At 43.0% G+C, this 20,189-nt stretch overlaps 1 protein-coding gene across 1 annotated transcript in view; it reads left to right on the top strand.

Annotated features, from left to right (window-relative positions):
- LOC124553527 overlaps positions 1–20,189 on the top strand; it is a 119,354-nt gene that overhangs the window by 28,650 nt on the left and 70,515 nt on the right. The window contains exons 2-3 of the mRNA XM_047127376.1: positions 1,857–2,079; positions 17,617–17,795. Coding sequence (XP_046983332.1) covers positions 1,857–2,079; positions 17,617–17,795 — 402 coding nt within the window. The remainder of the gene's footprint in view (positions 1–1,856; positions 2,080–17,616; positions 17,796–20,189) is intronic.

The following is a 20,189-nucleotide window of genomic DNA, read 5'->3' as shown; positions in this document are numbered from 1 at the left end:
AATTGAAATCTGCAGCAATTTGCAGAACGGTGGGGCTTCTGTCACGTTGAGCTATTCTCTTCATTCGTCGTTGGTCCCATTCTTCCAGGATCATTTATCGTTCGCAGCGGTGTCGGAGATTTGACTTTTACCAGATTCCAGATATTCACGGTACACTCGTGAAATGGTCGTACGGAAAAATCCCCACTTCATCGCTATCTCGGAGATGCTGTGTCCCATCGTTCGCGCGCCGACAGGAACGCCACATTCAAACTCGTCTTGATTAACTGACATTGTAGCGGCAGTAACCGACCTAACAACTGCGCGAGACACTTTTTGTTTATATAGGCCTTGCCGACAACAGCGCCGTATTCTGCCTGTTTACATATCTCTGCATTTGAATACACATACCTATACCAGTTTCTTTGGCGCTTAAGTGCACAATGCTCCACTAAGCTGAAGCGTTATGTGTCGGAGATAAAAGGTACGGTACTGAAAGTATCATTAGAATCGACGCTGAAGTGTTTTAACGAATGATGACATTTGAGACTGTTCTTGAAAATGCTGCAGTATTGAACAAGATTTTTGTTTAAAAAAAGACGAGTAATTCATGTCACACCTCAAAAACTGCAGAAAATTTGCAAAATCAGAAAAACTGGATGAAGCAGGAGTGCTAAGCCCGTAAATTTAGCAGCAAAACTTCTATGAAGTACTGGCGGAGGTAAAGCTGTGAGGAGGGGTCGCGAGTCGTGCTTGGGTGGCTCAGCCCGGAGAGCAAAAAGTAAAGTTCCCGAGTTCGAGTCCCGGTCCGGCTCGCAGTATCATTCCTTCAGGAAGTTCCAAGTAGCTGGTTTGCTGTACATCAAAGTCGTCGCTAAATTATGGATGTAGAAGCCCACATTTGGTTACTAGAATCGTAACAGCAGAAGGTACAGAAAATAACTAAATTGTACTTTCTGTGTGTATTCTGAATACGGGCAGATTATATGATTACGTTGTTAGCTGACTGATGACTATACAAGCTGTAGCACACAGAGCCTCCAGTTGTGCCATCAACAGTGGCTGTGATCTGACTGAACACTGAGTCGAACTAAAGCTTAGATGACAGGTATAGTTACATTCTACCCTTCTTCAACTCTGTACCAGAGCTCAATGGCTGGTGAGTTTTGACATGCCTGTTTCTTAGCAACACGTGACAAGGTGCTTTCAACGGGTGAGAGGTCTGCAAGGACGTGCTGGACATAACAGCCCAACACTCTCTGTATTGATGTACGTTGCGACAGCATGGGAACCATAGAATGAGGTTTTCACTCTGCAAGTCGAGCGTACTCTGATATGAAACTTCCTGGCAGATTAAAACTGTGTGCCTGACGGAGACTCGAACTCTGGACCTGAAACTTCCTTGCAGATAAAATCGGTGTGCCCGACTGGGACTCGAACTCGGGACCTTTGGCTTTCGTGGGCAACTGCTCTACCAATCGAGGACTTGCCCGCGAATTCAAAGGTCCCGAGTTCGAGTCTCCGTCCGGCACACGATTTTCATCTGCCAGGAACTTAATATTTTGTTGAAGACAGAATGATGGAGATCTCGAAGATAGAGAACACTGACCGGTCTTAACATGTCAGAAATTTAACGATTGTTGTCAAACTTGCCAGCCATTTACTGTATAGCAAATGGCTCCGCGTACGATGACGCCAGGTGCCAGGCATATATGAGAGCGACCAGTTCAACCTGGCAACCTTCGGTCTCGGTGGAGTCGAATTTTTGTGTTGCAATTTCAATGGCTGCTAGTGACCGTCTACACAGTAGTAGTCAACAAGAACCTGTCTGATCAGTCAGTGTGCCAGCCTAATGGGTACTGAAAATCGTTTCGCAGGAAATTATTATCTGTTCGAAACGTGCGAGAACCTGGAGGCGCCGTCCGTCGCGGTGCCGGCCGCCACACGGCTGGTGCCGCGCAGAGGCCACGAGGAGGACGAGGAGTGCGGCCGCGCCCTCGCGGAGGTCCGCCACCTCACGGAGGACAGCTCCAGGGAGCTCACCAGGGGCCTCATCCGCGGCGTCGCTGCCGACTGCATTCGCTCTTGCTCCGTACAAGGGTACGTACGCCACTGAAAGAACCAACCCATAGTCGTACGTGTAATCCTCTTCTCCAGTTCTCATATTTGTTCTCTAAGCTACTACCTCTATTTTCCGAGACTAACATTAGATAGTCAGCAGACGGGACGAAACACTGGTCATCTAGGAGACATCAAGGTAACACCTTGTGACACCGCCTGAGAAATTGATAATGACCTCTGGAGTTCATAAGACTCTTCAGGTTTGTCATATGGAGCTGAACTTCCCTTAAATTTACCAGTTGAGCAGGTGGGAAAGGGGAATGGCAAAGGGAGATGAGAGGAAAAAGAGTAGTGAAGGCATTGATGAATTAGAAGGCTGTGTAGAGCTGGAGTGGGAGCAGGAAGGGGGTGCGAGTGTGGAGCAAAAGGAATAGAAAAGGCTCGGCCAGGGGGCTTATGGGAAGGTAAGATAAACAGCAGGAGAGTTCCCTCCTGCCCAGTTAGGGAAAAGCTGGTGCTGTTAGTAAGGATCCGGATGGCCCAGGCTGTCAAGCAGTCACTGAATTGAGGTCCAATGTATTGGGCAGCGTAATCAGCAACTGGGTGTCCAGCTGCCTCTTGGTCACAGTTTGTCATGAGGACTGACAGCTTGTTTTTTGTCATGTCCCCATCATATTTCTGCGTGTTCCCACAAGCAACACTGCACCCTTCCCCACCGCTTCCTTGCTATACTTCCTCCTTCTCCACCCTCCTCCTTACCACCAGCACTCACGGATTGCTTCTCCCATCAGATACAGTGGTAGTCATATGTGTGTAGATTTATTTACAGTTCTACCTTGCAACAATACTTCTGTACTGAGTGGTCCACCAAATGGGACTTAAGTCCACAAAGTCCACATGATTTTGGATCTGCTGGCAGGTAATAACATGACACAAACTGATTTAAGCCTGTCATCATGACCAAGAGGCCACGCACGATGATATAGTCACAACATTCAACCTGTCGACAACTTGGCACCCTAGATCGTCCCACTTACCATTTCGAGTTGGGGTGGTGGTGTATTGCACTGCGTTAGCTTTGCTCATTATGTCTCATCTTTTAAGTCTGTGTAGATTGTCACAAAACAAAATATACTTCATCAATATCAAACAGACTCACTTCCTATGAAACTGTGTTTCATGGCGGTTTGTTAACTGGGAATGAGCAAGAAAAGTTTGTTATGCCATAGAGGTGAAGCACCAATTATTCGCCTGTCCAGTTTCTTCCAACACCAGCCGCGTTCTCACTGAAGAGCTGGTTGCCATCCTCTCTGCTCACATTTTTTGGCAGCAGCGACGTCAGACAGTCCACCATAGGACAAATAACGCTTTTCATACTATAATGGCCTAATTCGATGGCCCCACTGAAACACTTTCCTGACCATCCATTACATAATTTTTTATACCTCCCAACGCTGACAACGTGGGAGGGACTATTTTTCCTTTCAGTTCTACACTGCCTGTGACTGTTTCACCTGTTAGCACCTCATGGGGTGTCTGTCTCTGCAAATTACACAGTATTTTTTCTCCTGACACGACAAGCCAAACTACTGCCACGATGACTTGGGGTTTTTGTGGGCACTGTCTTCCTCCTGCGCTTCAATGATTTCTTGTAGCTGTCATATTGTGAAAATTATGCAGTTAGAAACAAAATTCTAATCCCTTTTGATTCCAGGTTTGGATCATGATGTAGTTTTCGCTAACCTCTCTTTAATAAAGGTTTACATCCATCTACATACACTATGTGATCAAATGTATCCGGCGGGGTCAGGGATTTTCTCTGCCTCGTGATGGCTGGGTGTTGTGTGCTGTCCTTAGGTTAGTTAGGTTTAAGTAGTTCTAAGTTCTAGGGGACTGATGACCATAGATGTTAAGTCCCATAGTGCTCAGAGCCATTTTTTTTAAATGTATCCGGACACCCCCAAAAACAAACGTTTTTCATGTTAGGTGCATTATGCTGCCACCTACTGCCAGGTACTCCATATCAGCAAACTCAGTGGTAATTAGACAGCGTGAGAGAGAAGAATGGAGCGCTCTGTGGAACTCATGAATTTGGAACTTGGTCAGGTGGTTGGGTATCACTTGTGTCATATGTCTGTACGCGAGATTTCCACACTCCTTTACATCTCTAGGACAACTGTTTACAATCTGATAGTGAAGTGGGAATGTGAAGGGACACGTACAGCACGAAAGCGTACAGGCCGACCTCTTCTTCTGACTGACAGAGACTGCCGACGGTTGAAGAGGATCGTAGTGTGTAATAGGCAGACATCTATCCAGACCATCACACAGGAATTCCAAACTGCATCAGGGTCCAAGGCAAGTACTATGACAGTTTGGCAGGAGGTGAGAAAACTTGGATTTCATGGTCGAGAGACTGCTCATAAGCCACACATCACACCAGTAAATGCCAAACGACGCCTCGCTTGGTCTAAGGAGCGTAAACATTGGACAGTTAAACAGTGGAAGTGACAAACCACGGTACACAATGTGGCGATCCGATGGCAGTGTATGGTATGGCGAATGCCCAGTGAACGTCATCTGCCAGCGTGTGTAGTGCGAACAGTAAAATTCGGAGGCGTTGGTGTTATGGTGTTGTTTTGCTTGGCACAATCACAACACAGGCGTACACTGATGTTTTAAGCACCTGATGTTTTAAGCACCTTCCTGCTTCCCACTGTTGAAGAGCAATTCGGTGATGGCTACTGCATCTTTCAACACGATCGAGCATCTGTTCATAGTGCACGGCCTGTGGCGGAGTGGTTAAACGACAATAACATCCCTGTAATGGACTGGTCTGCACAGAATCCTGATCTGAATCCTACAGAACACTTTTCGGATGTTTTGGAACGCCGACTTCGTCCCAGGCCTCACCGACCGACATCGATACCTCTCTGAGAGCAGCACTCCGTGAAGAATGGGCTGCCATTCCCAAAGAAACCTTCCAGCACCTGATTGATCGTATACCTGCGAGAGTGGAAGCTGTCATCAGGGCTAAGGTTGGGGCAACACCATATTGAATTCCAGCATTACTGGTGGAGGGCGCCACGAACTTGTATGTCATTTTCAGCCAGGTGTCCGAATACTTTTGATCATATAGTATAGGTTTCCTCTGCTACCTACTCTTAACCAATATTTTAATTTGCAAACTTAATCACTGTGAATAGAACGTGTGTAGTAAGATGACATATCACACGTCTCACATTCACTGACAGCAGCAGTTGGTGTAAGGTGTGAGACGACTCATCATTCACTCAGAGTGACAGTCGTTCTCAGTCCTGGCGGTTAGAGTCTCTTTAAGAACAGTATTGTTACGCTGACTTTTGTCGCTATGACTGGTACACCGTTCCCTCCAGACACATGCACAGTGAGCGTTGACAAACCAGTACCTTGGGTAACTTCATTCATGGTCTGTTGATGTGCTTGTCCAAAAATGATAGATCACTTCTGCCATTCCGTAAGATCTACACGTCGACCCGCCTTAATTTACAGATCTGTCACAAGCGACCTGCACGAGCACACCGCGATTACCACCCCAGTGTTGTGGCGGAAGTCAGTGGCGGGGGGTCACGTGACTGCATGGTACCAGTCCTGCAACATCTGTAGCACTCCAAAGCGACACGTGTGCTCAGTTAAGCTGGTAAACAACATTTTGTCTGGTGGGTTTATGTCACGTTTTCCAAATTGTATGAGGCTTGCAAAATTTTTGAGTACACCTACTTTGGCTAATAGTGAGCATCATGTTGGAAATCAAGAAGTGATTGCCCACTTTGTTTTTAATTTCACTCAGAAAAGTTATCAACAGGTTAATGTCTTTCTACAAAGACCAAAGCAAATCAATGCTCAGTTTGCAGACCTGGTATAGAAGGGGTCTGTGTTCGGTTCCAAGTACTGCGAAGTATTTTACCTCGGAGGACTGGAATGGGGTGTCCTCAGCCTGGTGATGTCATTTCACGAGATGATTGCGTCCGAAAGTCCGGCTCCAGGTCCTGGATGTCGACAGTGTGCTGGAGAGCGGTGTGGCGGTCGCACACTCCTCCATGCCCCTCCCACGACGCCACTGGCGGAAGATGACGCGGCGACCGCTCTGTCGCCCCTGGGGCGCCAGGACAAGAGCGCAGAGTTTGTTAGCGTAAGTTTATTCTTACTGCTAGTGACATTCGTATATGAGTGAGGCTACGACAACTTTTCACCGAATATTTATAAATCTCGTGCCTTAGTTCCTCATTCGGACATAACTTTGCTTTAAAATCATAAAGGAAACACCTTCCTGATGTTCGGCGGCTGTTATTCGCTTAATCACAAACTGGCTTTCAGCTCCTTAACTCATCGTCAAGTGTCAACGTGACGCTGACCTACAAACTGAGAGCCGCATTGTGATTAAATAAACACCAAGAAAGTGTTTGCAGTACGATTTTCCTGTCGTGTTCTGTCAAACACGGAGTACCGTTAAGTAAATTCATTTTCTTTTCTTTCAAATGGTCTTATATCTCAATGATATTAAATCGTAGGAAACAAAGTTACCTGTCTTTAGGTTATTCAGTGAACAAATCAGTCTGAACTGTGAAATGTAAAGGTGTAACTAAATTAGGAAATGAGTCACTAGAAGTAGCTGACGGGTTCTGATACTTGGACAGCAAAATTACTGAGCTCGGAAGAGGTAGATCTACATCTACGTGATTACTCTGCTATTCACAATAAAGTGCCTGGCAGGGAGTTCAACGAACCACCTTCAAGCTATCTCTCTGTACCGTCCCATTCTCGAATGGCGCGCTAGGAAAACGAGCACTTAAATTGTTCTGTGCGATACCTGATTTCTCTTATCTTATCGTGAAGATCATTTCTCCCTATGTAGGTGGGTGACAACAGAATGTTTCCACAGTCGACGGAGGGAACTGTTGATTGAAATTTCAGGAGAAGATCCTGTCGCAACGAAGGACGCCTTTGTTTTAATGATTGCCACTCCATTTCGCGTATCATGTCTGTGGTACTATCTCCTCAATTTCGACATAATACGAGGTGCCCTTCTTTGAACGATTTCGATGTCATCCGTCAGTCCCACCTGATGCGGATCCCACACCGCACAGCGGTACTCCAGAACAGGGCTGACAAGCTGGTGTAAGCAGTCTCTTTAGTAGACCTGTCGCACCTTCTAAGTGTTCTGCCAATGAATCGCAGTCTTTGGTTTGCTCTACCCATAACATTATCTATGTGATCGTTCCAGTTTAGGTCATTTGCAATTGTAATCCTTAAGTATTTACTTGAATGAACTTGTGTGATTTATCGCGTAATCGAAATTTAGCCGATTTCTTTTATTACTCGTTTGAATAACTCCATACTTTTCTTTATTCAGGGTCAACTGTTCCTCAGATTCTCTCCTATCTCGTTAATATTGATCAGTGGAGGGCCTGTAACACTTACTTGGGGAACGCCGGATATTACTTCTGTGTTACTACTAACTGACCTTTCTGACAGGAAATCACGAATCCAGTTGTGTTTCACAAGAACGATATTTTCTGAAGCCGTGCTGACTATGTGTCAATAAATATTGTTTTTCGAGATAATTCGCAATGTTCTAGTGTAGTATATGTTCCAAAACCCTACTTCAAATCGACGTTAGTGATAAGGGCCTGCAACTGAGATGATTACTCCTATTTCCCTTTTTGGGTATTGCTGCGACTTGAGCAATTTTGCAGTCTTTAGGTACGGATCCTTCTGTGAGCTAAATGTGGGGCTATTGTATCAGCTTACTCCAAAAGGAACCTGACTGGTATTCAGTCTGGACTGGAGGCCTTGCCTTTTTTTAAGTGAGTTAAGCTGCTTCGTAACACCGAGGATATCTACTTCTATGTTTCTCATCTCGGCAGTTGTTCTTGATTGTAATTCAAGAATATTTAGTTCGTCTTCTTTGGTGAAGGAGTTTCGGAAACCCGTGTTTAATAACTCTGATTTAGCAGCACTGTCATCAGTGACTTCACCGTTGTTATCGCGCAGTGAAGGTATTGATAGCGTCTTGCCACTGATGTGCTTTATGTATGACCAGAATCTCTTCGGGTTTTCTGCCGGATTCCGAGACAGAGTTTCGTTGTCGAAATTATTAAAAGCGTCTCGCATTGAAGTATGCGCTATATTTCGAACTTCTCCAAAACTTTGCCAGTCTTGGGGATTTTGCGTTCTTTTTTTCGTTGCTTCTGCAACAGTGATATGGCGCGTTTTGTGTACCAAGGGGGAACAGTACCATCACTTACTAATTTGTGTGGTATATATCTCTCAAGTGCCGTCGATACTGTCTCTCTGAAATCATTCCACATCTTTTCTACGATTACATGACCAGATGGGAAAGAGTGGAGGCTGTCTCTTAAAAAGGCGTTAAGAGCTTCTTTATCAGCTTTTTAAAATAGATACACTCTGCGTTTCTTTTTGATGGTTGTAGGTGTCACGGTATTCAGCCTAGCAGAAACTGCCTTTTGGTCGCTGATCCCCGTATCCGTCATGATACTCCCAATTTGTCCAGGACTATTGTTGCTAAGAGGTCAAGTATGCTTTCGCGACCATTTAGGCTTCGAGTGGTCTCATTGAGTTAGTGTTCAAAATAATTTTCTGAGAAAATATTCAGTAAAATTTCGGATGACGTTTTATGCCTGCCGCCGGGTTTAATCGTATAAATTTTCCAGCATATCGTGGGTAGATTGAAGTCACCAACGATTGCATGAGTGGGGTACCTATTTCAAATGAGAGTCAAGTTTTCTTTGAACTGTTTAGCAACGTATCTTCTGAGTAGGGGGGTCTACTTCTGATAGCAATAAATACTCAACTACAACTGTGCTTAACCTATCCTTTCTGAAAGATCGTTAGAAAAAATTTCGGCTGAACTTATTTCCAGGTTTAGCCAGCTTTACGTACCTATAACTATTTGAGCTTCTGGTTCTTTCCCAAACAGCTACGACAATTTACAACAACAATACCGCTTGTTTCTACAACTGCCTTACTGTGTTTTACCTGCCCCCTTGTAGACATGTTTTTCTGTGGTTTCCTGAGACCCTCTAACCTAAAAAAGACCCTCTAACCTAAAAAAGAAGAAACAGAAATCGATATAGAAGAGATAAGGGATCCAGTATTACTATCGGAATTTAAAGAGCTTTGGAAGACTTAAGACCAAATAAAGCAAAAGAGATAGATAATATTCCATCGAAATTTTTAAAATCATTGGGGAAGTCGTAAGTAAACCATCATTCACGTTGTTGTGTAGAATTTATGAGTCTGAGGACACTCCATCTGACTTCTGAACAAACATCATCAACACAATTCTGAAGATTGCAAGACCCGACAAGAGCGAGAATTGTCGCACAGTCAGCTTAACATCTGATGTATCCAAATTTCTGACAAGAATAATATTCAGAAGAAACAAAATAAAATGCAGAATCCATTATATGACTGTCACCTTGGCTTTAGGGAAGGTAAACCACCAGAGAGGCAATTCTGACGTTGCGGTTGATAATCGAAGCAAGGAAGAAAAAATCAAGACACTTTCATAGGATTTATTGACCTGGAAAAAGCGTTCGACGAGGTCAAATGGTGCAAGATGTCCGAAATTCTGAATAAAATAAGGGTAAGCTATAGTAAAGATTGGGTAGTGTACAACATGTACAAGAATCAACAGGGTACAATGAGAGTGGAAGACCAAGAGTGAAGTGTTTGGATTAAAAAGATGTAAGAAAGGGATGTACTCTTTCGGCCCTACTGCTCAATCTATTCTTCGTAAAAGGAATGATGGTAAAAAAAGAAATGTTCAAGAGTGGTATTAAAGTTCACGGTGAAAGGACATCAATGATAACGTTCGCTGATGACCTTGCTGTCTTCAATGAAAGTGATCAAGAATTACTGGATTTTCTGAGTGGAATAAACAGTCTAATGAGTGCAGAATATGGACTGGGAGTAAACTGAAGAAAGACGAAAGTAGCAGAAATGAGAACAGCGACGAACTTAACATCAAACTGGTGGTCACGAAGTAGATGAAATTAAGGAATTCTGTTACCTAGGCAGCAAAATGACCCATGAGAGACGCAGCAAAGAAGGACAACAAATGCAGACTAGTGTTGGCGAAAAGAGCATTTCTGGCCAAGAGGAGTGTGTCAGTATCAGACATAGGCCCTAATTTGTGAAAGAAATTTCTGAAAATGTACGTTTGGAGCATAGGATTGTATGGTAAGTGAGACATGGATTTTCGGAAAACCGAACAAGAAGAGTATCGAATCATTTGAGATGTGGTGCTACAGAGTAATGCTGAAAATTAGGCTGACTGATGAGGTAAGGAATGAGGTGGTTCTCTGGTGAGTCAGCGAGGGAAGGAATATATTCGAGCACTGACAAGAAGAGGAGACAAGACTGTAGGACATCTTTTAAGTTATTGGGGAATAGCTTCTATGGTACTAGAGGGAGCTGTCGAGGGTAGAAACTACAAAGAGAAACAGGGATTGGAGTATATCCAGCGAATAATTGAAGACAAATGTTGGAAGTGCTACTCTGAAATGGAGAGATTAGCACAGGAGAGGAATTCATGGTGAGTTGCACCAAACTAGTCAGAAACCTGGTGGCTTAAAAAAAAGTGCCTGTCGTTTAAGAATATAGTATACCACCAGACACGAGAACACACTGTGTCCTGATGCATTACTCACACCACCATTGTAGGAGTTGAATACCAGAAAAGACATGTTCATTCACAAGAAAGTGCATGTACCTGCTTTTATTTTATCAGCCTGTTCGCTATGAACCAAAAGCTACTTCCTCCTGAATATAGTATACTATATTATTCAGTTCCTAATTCGAGTGTGTAAAGATAGTGTCTATCCCATCCACAAGAAAAACGTCTCCAGAGTCATCTGCTGCAGTTGTTAAGTTGTCATTAAGATATATTAGAAAAAGAAACGGCTCTAGCATGTCAAGTTACTTAGTGACGTGTTCCATACATCATAGTCACGATAAATAAATAAATAAACGTTTTGATGATGCGAACCATCTCACAAAATAGGACACAATTTTTAAACCAAAATATTCACATGACTATGGGCTACTCAATTGAAGAATTCCTCTATGGGGTAAAAGGAGTTGTTAAGGAGACACATCTTGAATCTACATTGAAAAACTCTTCTCTGATATGAAATTTTTTCAGATGGTGTATATTTCAGTTTTTCTGTGCCAAGGTTGCATGAAGGGCAAAGCAAATCCTCCTAGTGTTATGAATATCTCTGTTACTTTCAAACTCCGATTCATTTTAATGTAACAAGTTTTAAAGTTCATAAATGAATATGAGGCTGTGATTAATATTCTCAGATTATTAAAGGGATACTTGCTGGACGTATGTGTGAGGACCACTCATACAATTGTAATTATTTTCTTTGGGGAAATGAACAACTTGTTGCCCCTGTGAGGAGTTAGCCACGAATATTTTCCATTAAGACATCAGTGAATGAAAATATGGAAAGTATTTCAACTTACTGATTTCTATATCCCCAGAGTTGGAAATTATTCTCATCGCAACAGTAAACCTAAACATTAAAGTCTACTCAACGGGTTTTCCCATTCAACTTTTTATCAGTATGGGCACTTAACAAATTAAAACTTCTAGACTGTTAATTATTTCTGGTCTGTATTCTCGGTTAATCAGTGGTAGGATGCTTTTTACAGTACAAAACTAGTTGGTAAGTGTGTGTGTGAGTGTGTTTTCAAATTTTAAAGGCGGCCCATTAGAGGCCACAAGTCAGTAACTTTTCCAAAAGCACAATTTACTATTTTTTTCTGCTCATGATTTTTTACAAGCGTTCACAATAATACGTGTATCATCTGTGAAAATCACTAATTCTGTCTGCTGATGCAAGTAAAATAACATATCATCAACATGAAGCAAGAACAGTAGTGAGTACATTTATCAGTCAGTTAATTAGAGCAGGAATTGCTGTGTTCATGAACATGGGTATGTACAGAGGAATAAAAACGTTCAATAGATTGCTTAAGGAGACAAAAGTAAATAATAATAGTACACCACAGTCATGTCACAGCAAACTTTCTATCTGCATTTTGTTTTTATGTAAAACTTCATCTCAGTGTTCTTTACCCGAAAATACTGACATCTCTCAGAGCCCAACAGCTCACTCATTGTGGAGGGATGTTAGCTCAATATTTTCCAGCAAGCTGATGGGAAGTTATAGTACATGAAATTAAAACCTAACATCATCGTCATAGTGTTGATAGCAGTTGATATTGTGTAGGTCGAGTATGCAGGTCTGTCACTAAGAGATGAACAGACAGTACACCACGAGTCTGCTCTATTCACCAGCCAGATATTCTGACTTCAGTATTCTGTTTTCCCTAAATCACTTCAGGCAAATGCCCATATGGTTTCTGCTATGAGGCCCCTGCTGTCTAACTGCCCCTTCTTGTCAAAATAGATGTGCAAATATCGAAATGTTTGTCCATAAGAATCGTAAGAATTATGTTTGTTGTCTTCAAGCTGTAAAACAACGACATGTACAATATCCTTAAAATATTGATCCACACAGGAATAAAACAACCATTCCAGCTGTTACATGAACCAGGTTGAGCATGCATTAGATATGGTAAAAGTGTGGGTCCACCATCATGAGAACTCTCTCCGTACTCATTCGATGGTGTCAGGAATGGCTCCATGGAAGAGTATGGTAGGCCTGGGCAGCGATGAATCGGCCAGTTTGCAGACAGCATGCCAAGAGTCACTAGCAATGTGTCCCACAGAATCGTGTTAGGGCCCTTGTTGTTCATGTTTGGTATCAACGACCTGGGAGCATAGTTACAATAACATCAGGCTCTATGTCAATACTTACTTACCTTATGTGTGCAGATTGGTAACAGTACTAGAGACCCGATCAGCCAGAACATTATGACCACCGACCTACCAGTGATATAAACCCACCCAGGCGACGGAACTGTCACCCTGTGAGGAATAATTGCCAGTCGACACATGCACGGTGCATCTCTAGTATCAGTGAGTATTCTGTGCATGTTTATAATGTGGAAGGCACGTGATATACCTGAGTGTGACCGAGGACAGAGTGTGATGGCCCAGAGGTTCAGCACGGAAACTGCACGACTTGTCGGGTGTTCTGGGACTGCAGTGGTGAGTGTGTTCAACATGTGGCGACACCGTGGTGGAAGCACGTCCACACGTCGTGGGGTTGGGTGGCCACCCATCATGACAGATGTCGTACGTCGTAGGCTGTGCAGACTGGTGAACCAGGACAGGCAGCGGACAGTGGGGGAACTAACATCCAACTTTAGTGCTGGCCAGATTTCAAGTGTGTCTAGACACACAGTGCACCAAACACTCCTAGTGACAGGCCACCACAGCTGAGGGCCTATGTGCCTGCAAATGTTAACGACGTCAGCAACTACGACTGAAATGGGCACACTACCATCGACTCTGGAACTTGGCGCAGTGGTATATTGTGGCATGATCTGTGAATCCCGATACCTTCTTCATCACTCCGCTGGAAGGGCCCCAATCCGTCGTCTTCCAGGGGAACAGTTCCTTCACGTGTACTGTGGGGTGGAGACAGACTGGTGGCGCCTCCATAATGCTCCAGGGAACACTTACATGGATATCCGTGAGTCCAATGGAGCTCGTGTAAGGCACCATGACGGCCGAGGAGGATAGTACACTGGTTTGCAGACCACATACACCCCTGCATGACGACCATGTTTCTGACAGCTTTTTTTTTCAGCTACATAATGCACTATGTCACATGGGCAGGATAGTGACGGAATGGTTCAAGCAACACAGTGACAAGTCCCAATTGGTTTGCTGGCCCTCCAGCTCACCAGATCTGAACCTGATCGAACACATCTGGGATGCGATTCAACCTGGCGTCGCATCTCATGGGCCTCCTCCCCGGAATTTACGGGAATTGGGGATTTGTGTGTGCAGATGTAGTTTCAACCGTTCAGCGGCCTACAAAGGCCTCACTGCTTCCATACCATGATAAGGCTCCACTATTATCCATGCCAAACGTGAACATACAGGCTATAAGGCAGGTAGTCATAATGTTCCGGCTGATAAATGAATTTCCAGTACTGAGACACATGGGTGGCTTTGTCATTTGCCTTCATAATGTATGCCACTGTGATCGTTTTGCCTGTTTTTGGACATATCGTTAAGTCTTGTGTTGTAGCACATTCACGGGAGTTGTTCTTCTTAAATCTCCATTTTCTCAGCTTGGTATTGCAGGGTGTGATGGTAGTTCTTAAGTGGTGAAGCACCTGCCATGTCGGAAACAACAGATTATTCGCAGCAGCCAGTGGTTCTTCAGGCTTTATGAGCATCTGATCAGTACAGTTTTGCAATAAATTTTTCATCCTATTTCAGGAGGCTCGTTTACAGAATTAGTCCTTCGCATTAGACTCCACTGGGATATCAGTAGCCTGTGCTGTATTTGGTAACCGTATAAATGGTGCCGGTGATAATCGGACTGCAACTTACCTTCTGTTCATGGGTCGAGCTATGTCGAAAGTTAGCTAAATTTGCCGAACTAGCTTTGTTTTTAGGAGACAGACACTACGCGCTCTTTTTCATTGTTTGCCACCTCGGCATATGTGGCAACTGCAGAGTGGTACCAGGCATTTGTCGCATTCTCAGCTGCAGAGAAACATAAGACGAGAGTCGATGTTCTCAGAATTTGAGGATGAACTCCCCATTTCGTGCCGCTGAATTTTTGGATGATGTTATTATTCGTACACACTTTTCCCTTAACGTCCAAAATGTCACATTGTTGTTAAGTCGGATACCCAAATATTTCAGCGGTTCATCTGGTTCAGTTCTTGACACAGCCTCGCCACTTTAAATTGTGTATGTGCGCCTTTATTTGTAAAGTGAAAGTCACACATCAGAGTTGTACTGGGATTTGATGTGCGGAAGTATTCTCCATAGTATGTCTTTGAGAATTCACACCACAAACAATTTTCCTTGTGAGCCCATGGCAATATCGTCGATATATATATATATATATATATATATATATATATATATATATATATATATATATATGTGTGTGTGTGTGTGTGTGTGTGTGTGTGTGTGTGTGTGTAGACCAGCCGAAGTGGTCGAGCCGTTCTTCGCGCTACAGTTTGGAACCGAACGACTGCTACGGTCGCAGGTTCGAATCCTGCCTCGGGCATGGATGTGTGTGATGTCCTCAGGTTAGTTAGATTTAAGTTGTTGTAAGTTCTAGGGGACTGATGACCTCAGAAGCTAAGTCCCATAATGCTCAGAGCCATTTGAGCCAATTTTGTGTTTGTGTCATTTTTTCGCCTTCTCCTGTGCCTATTTCTTGTTTGTAGCGTCACATAAAAAGTCTATTTTGAAATAGACGTTCCCCTAATTTTGTCATTCGGAAGTCCTTGTTATAAAACTTAATGAGCAGCCGTTGGTGACTGACAGTATCATAGCCAGCCGAAAGATCTGTAAAAGCAAGTCCCATTATCTGTTCCTGTTGGAGGCCGTCCTCTATATGTTGAATGAGACTATTTTACCACAAACACCAGGCATAAATCCTACTGGTTCTGGTATGAATTTGGTCTCTAATGCTACAAAAAGTCTTTCAAAAAGTATTCTTTCAATGGCCCCATAGAGATGACACGAATGTGAGAAAGGCGAGAAGTTTGAGTATCTGTAGGGTTTTTAGCAGGGCTACCACTCTGGCTTTCCTCTAGAGTTTCGGAATGTGCATGCTAGTGATACAGCTATTCATTAACCGTACATTACATTTTAATGTTGTAGTACCAAAATGCTTTATTCCTATATTGCAGATATCATCCAGGCCATCAGGCCTGTGTTCCTCCATTTCTTGGTGTGGCAAAGACGTCTGTTTCATTATTCATATCTCGTTCGATTTTCAGTCTTTTTAATTTTGTGCTTTCCCGTTTAATTGAGGGCGGTAAGATGATCTGTAGGGAGTTGCTCTGGTTTGATCAGGTGCTGGAGTTGTAGGATGTCAGGATGTAGTTCCGCCTTAGCGTCGCCTCGCATTGAAGACACTCCCGCAGCACTCCCGGAACATCCGTCGAGTCGTGCAGTTTCTGAAATGCTCGTGCCGAGCCTCTGGGCCATCACAATCCGCCCTTGGAGGAACTCAGATGGGCTGCGTGCCTTCCCATTCTACACACAGACAGCTCGCCCACTGATACCACATGGTGTGTGTGTGTGTGACTAGCACACGTCCCTTGCCAGGTAAAGGTGCTACAGTCTGGACGGTTACGTATCGATAGTAATTTGGTGGTCACAGTGCTTTGGTTGACCAGTGCGCTGACCCTGTCCAAACCCAAATAAAATAAAGATCATAGCGTTACATCTGCACAATAAAGAGGTTCGCAGCAAGTTCCAGATGCTACTAGATTAAATAAAAGTCTCCTTTAACTGCTTCCCGCAACACCTACTGTAGGTGTCTTCTTTTATCTATCTGTGTCATTTGTGCTGCACTTAATGAACCTGACAAAGTTTGGCACAACAGTAAACCAATTTTCTGGAAACGACTGGGGATTAAATGCAAATATGCTACGCAATGCCACAGCATGAAAATGTAGTGACGACTATGCACAGTGAGGGCTTGAGAACCGTTAATGGCACTGCCAGATCAAGTGCCACTCAATGGTTGCCTGTCCTATCCCACATTGCTCCTGCTTACCTGATATGTAAAGTGACCGAGGTGCAAATTTTTGAAGCCCTGTATGAACTCAGTTCTAAATACCGTATTCCATAAATCCACTGACTGCACACCTGAAGAAAGTCACACACGCCACTTTGTGTTTATTTGCGTATTTATCTTCGATGTCACCGAGATGTAGAAAGAATGTGGGAATGAACATCCACCCAAAAGGCGCATCTTATTCAGAAACCAATGGTGAAGCGTGCAGAGTCTGATCTTCGTTGTGGTGAATGCTCATGACTCATCTGCACCCGAATGGCGCAAGGGAGATATGGCCACCTCTTGATGAAGTGGTGGCTTTATAGTGAAAGTGTTGCATGTGGCTGTGCTGTGCAGGAACAGACACTTGTAGAGAACTGTCAAGGCATGTTTCGAATCTTAGCCTGAAAGACTTGCGTCAAGTGCTATGATCTCATTATGAAATTTGAACATTCACCAATCAACATAATGTATATGTTTGTATGTTCTATAAGGAGTACGTTAGTAATGATCTATCTGTACTAGAGTTTGTACTTGTTCTATTATAGTATTGGATGAATTTGTGCACAAGTATTCTTGTATTTCAACAAAGACCGCTCACTTTACCATAACGTGTCAACAGACTCGCATACCATTCACAATTCACGCTGGAATAACTCAGTCTAATGTCTTGATTCATACCTAACGACCTGGATGTCAGTGTCGAAGGGCGACATAAAAACTTGAGAAGTGGCTGCCTGAGTTTGGTTTCATTGTTCTGTTCAAGAAAAGACGGTCTAGTACCAAAATGTCACTTGTTACATCAGGTGACCGCATTTTATTGTTTAAGGTTGGATAACATGGAATGGAACCTAAAGACACTGCAAACGGATCGGCTGAGGGGTGCGACCCTCACCAAGTTACTGCACGCTGTACAGCAGATCACAAGAGCCATAAAGCACAGGAATCGCCTTGTCTTGGATTATAATTGGGAATTTCTTCATAATGACCACAACATCAGCGGAACTGGTGAGTATCTCCTTTGACAGTTTGTTATCTTCTCTATATATTAAGGGCAATGTCCTGGGTGACTCACTCGTCACGACCCAGCCTTAACCACCAAGGATACAAATTCGAAATTTGGAGAGGGCTAAAGAAACAGTGTTTCAGCACTTTTGGGAATTGAACTCCTGTGGGGGGGGGGGGGGGGGAGAGAAACAGTGTGTGACTGTCTTTTTAAAAAAACAAATCGTTAATAAAGAACTATTGAAGTAATTATTGAAGCTACATCTATGTTAGTTGAATTTTTGCTTAGAAATAAAAAGAAATACGGTTTTCAACGTATTTGGAAATTCAACGCCTAAGGGGGTGAAACAGACGATGTAAATTTTTATGAAAGTATTTCATTAAGTAATCCTTTTTGAAGCTAAGTTTAAGAAAATTTGTATTTGCGTTCTTGGTTGGAAATTAAAAAAAAAATGTGTTTCGGTGTTTCTGGAAATTCAGCCGATAAGGAGGCGAAATTGGGAATAAAAATGGTTCTGGAAATATTTGATTACGAAGGAATTTTTCAAATAAAATGTCTCAAAATTTGTATTTGGCTTCTTGGTTAGACGTAAAGAAATTCATGTTTAAACGTTTTCTGGAAATGCAACCTCTAAGGGGGTGAAATAAGGGACGAAAGTTTTATAAAAAAATTCTTTATATTAAAACATATTTCAAGTTTAATCTATAAAATTGGTATTTGACTTGTAAGGCAATATGCGTTAGGCAATGAAAGTTTTGATGAAAGTAAATGTCACCACAAGAACTCACAATGGTGGATTAACGAGGATCTCTGACTCCAGCTACCAGAATTGATTTCTGGTCGGAAGTGCATTCGGAAAAGACCATACTTCTACGGCCTTAATTAGCGTGAAAATTTTAGAAGATGTAGCGATTTCTGAACGACGTAAGAATTCGATAAAGAAATAATCTGTTTAGACCATACACTCCACACAAGAGAAGCAGTGGGTGCTAAGATAATTGTTAAATGAAGCGGAATGTACCCTTTAAGTTATGTTAGGAAGTAAATCTTGTCTAAGACAGAGAACACATAGATTATGGGGCTGTGTTTACCGCACACTCCTCGAAGAGACACAAATGGCACACTAGTCCCTTGCCTACATGTGGGTGCTTCTATACCCGCGTCAGAGTCATGCTACACTGCAGATATCCTGTAGCAAGAGCTTTCAGGTGGAAACTTTTTGATCGTCCCTTATATAACTGAGACATTACTTCTGGTTGTACTTGTCCTTTATTTGTCTCTACCACTTCTTGCCGCACTGCAGTTATCTGCGTTTTCCTGAGTCATTTCCGAGAAAACTTCTCCCTACTGCCCCAAACCTCTTTTTCTCCTCAATATACACGACGTTTTATACTCTTTTTATCCAGTATATCTCCATACTTCATCATTATACTGACCCCTTTCAACGTATAGGGGCGTCTACTTCATGCCACATCTTCAGTTCTTTTAAGTAATACCTAATAACTACACTTAGTGGCATCTTCAGGCTTTTACTAGCGTCATCTTCAATGCAACGAACATAGATCTGATTTAATATAGGTCTCTGCCTCCATACACGTCATATTCTCTACTATCTACATAAGATATAAATGTATATCTGAGGTGCGACAATAAAGTAATGAGACTGATTTTCTTTGCAAGATGTGGCAACCCTGCAGTACCTTTGACTTTGATCTATGTTTCTAGTCCAAGTGGCACATCGATGCAGCTGCTCAGTCGTGAGTTGTGCTGTAATAAGTTAACACGTGTTTGCGTCTCTCGTCACGGAAATGGAACCAGATAATATTGCGCAACGGTATGTCATTTCTTTTTGCATGAAATTGGGTGGGAACGCGTCGACAACTTATGGTAAGCTTCAGAAGGCTTTTAGAGAGGAGGTTATGTCAAGCGCTCAAGTTTTTCGTTGGCAAAAAATGTTGAGTGAAGGCAGAACCAATGTTGAAGATGAAGACTGCAATGGACGACCATCAACCTCAAGGACGTGTGTCAACTTGGCCAAGGTGCGTGAACTCGTACGATCTGATCAAAGATTATCTGTGAAAATGATTGCAGAAGAACTGAACATCAATCGAGAAACGGTTCGTCTAGTAATAACTGAAGATCTTGGTATGAGAAAAATTCCTGCAAAATTGGTCCCCAAAAATCTCACACCACAACACCGAGAAACACGGAAAAATGTGGCAGCCGATCTGTTAGAGCAAACAAAAATGAATCCAGAATTGTTGGGCCGTGTTATCACTGGTGACGAAAGTTGGTTTTTTCAGTACGATCCAGAGACAAAAGGCCAAAGTTCGCAATGGTGCTCAAAGGGATCACTCAGACCAAAAAAGCTCGCATGTCAAAGTCAAAAGTGAAAT

This window comes from Schistocerca americana, chromosome 11 (genome assembly GCF_021461395.2).
Source record: "Schistocerca americana isolate TAMUIC-IGC-003095 chromosome 11, iqSchAmer2.1, whole genome shotgun sequence".
NCBI lineage: Eukaryota > Metazoa > Arthropoda > Insecta > Orthoptera > Acrididae > Schistocerca > Schistocerca americana.
The sequence above is the reverse complement of the archived record's forward strand: the minus strand, read 5'-3'. Positions and strand labels throughout refer to the sequence as shown.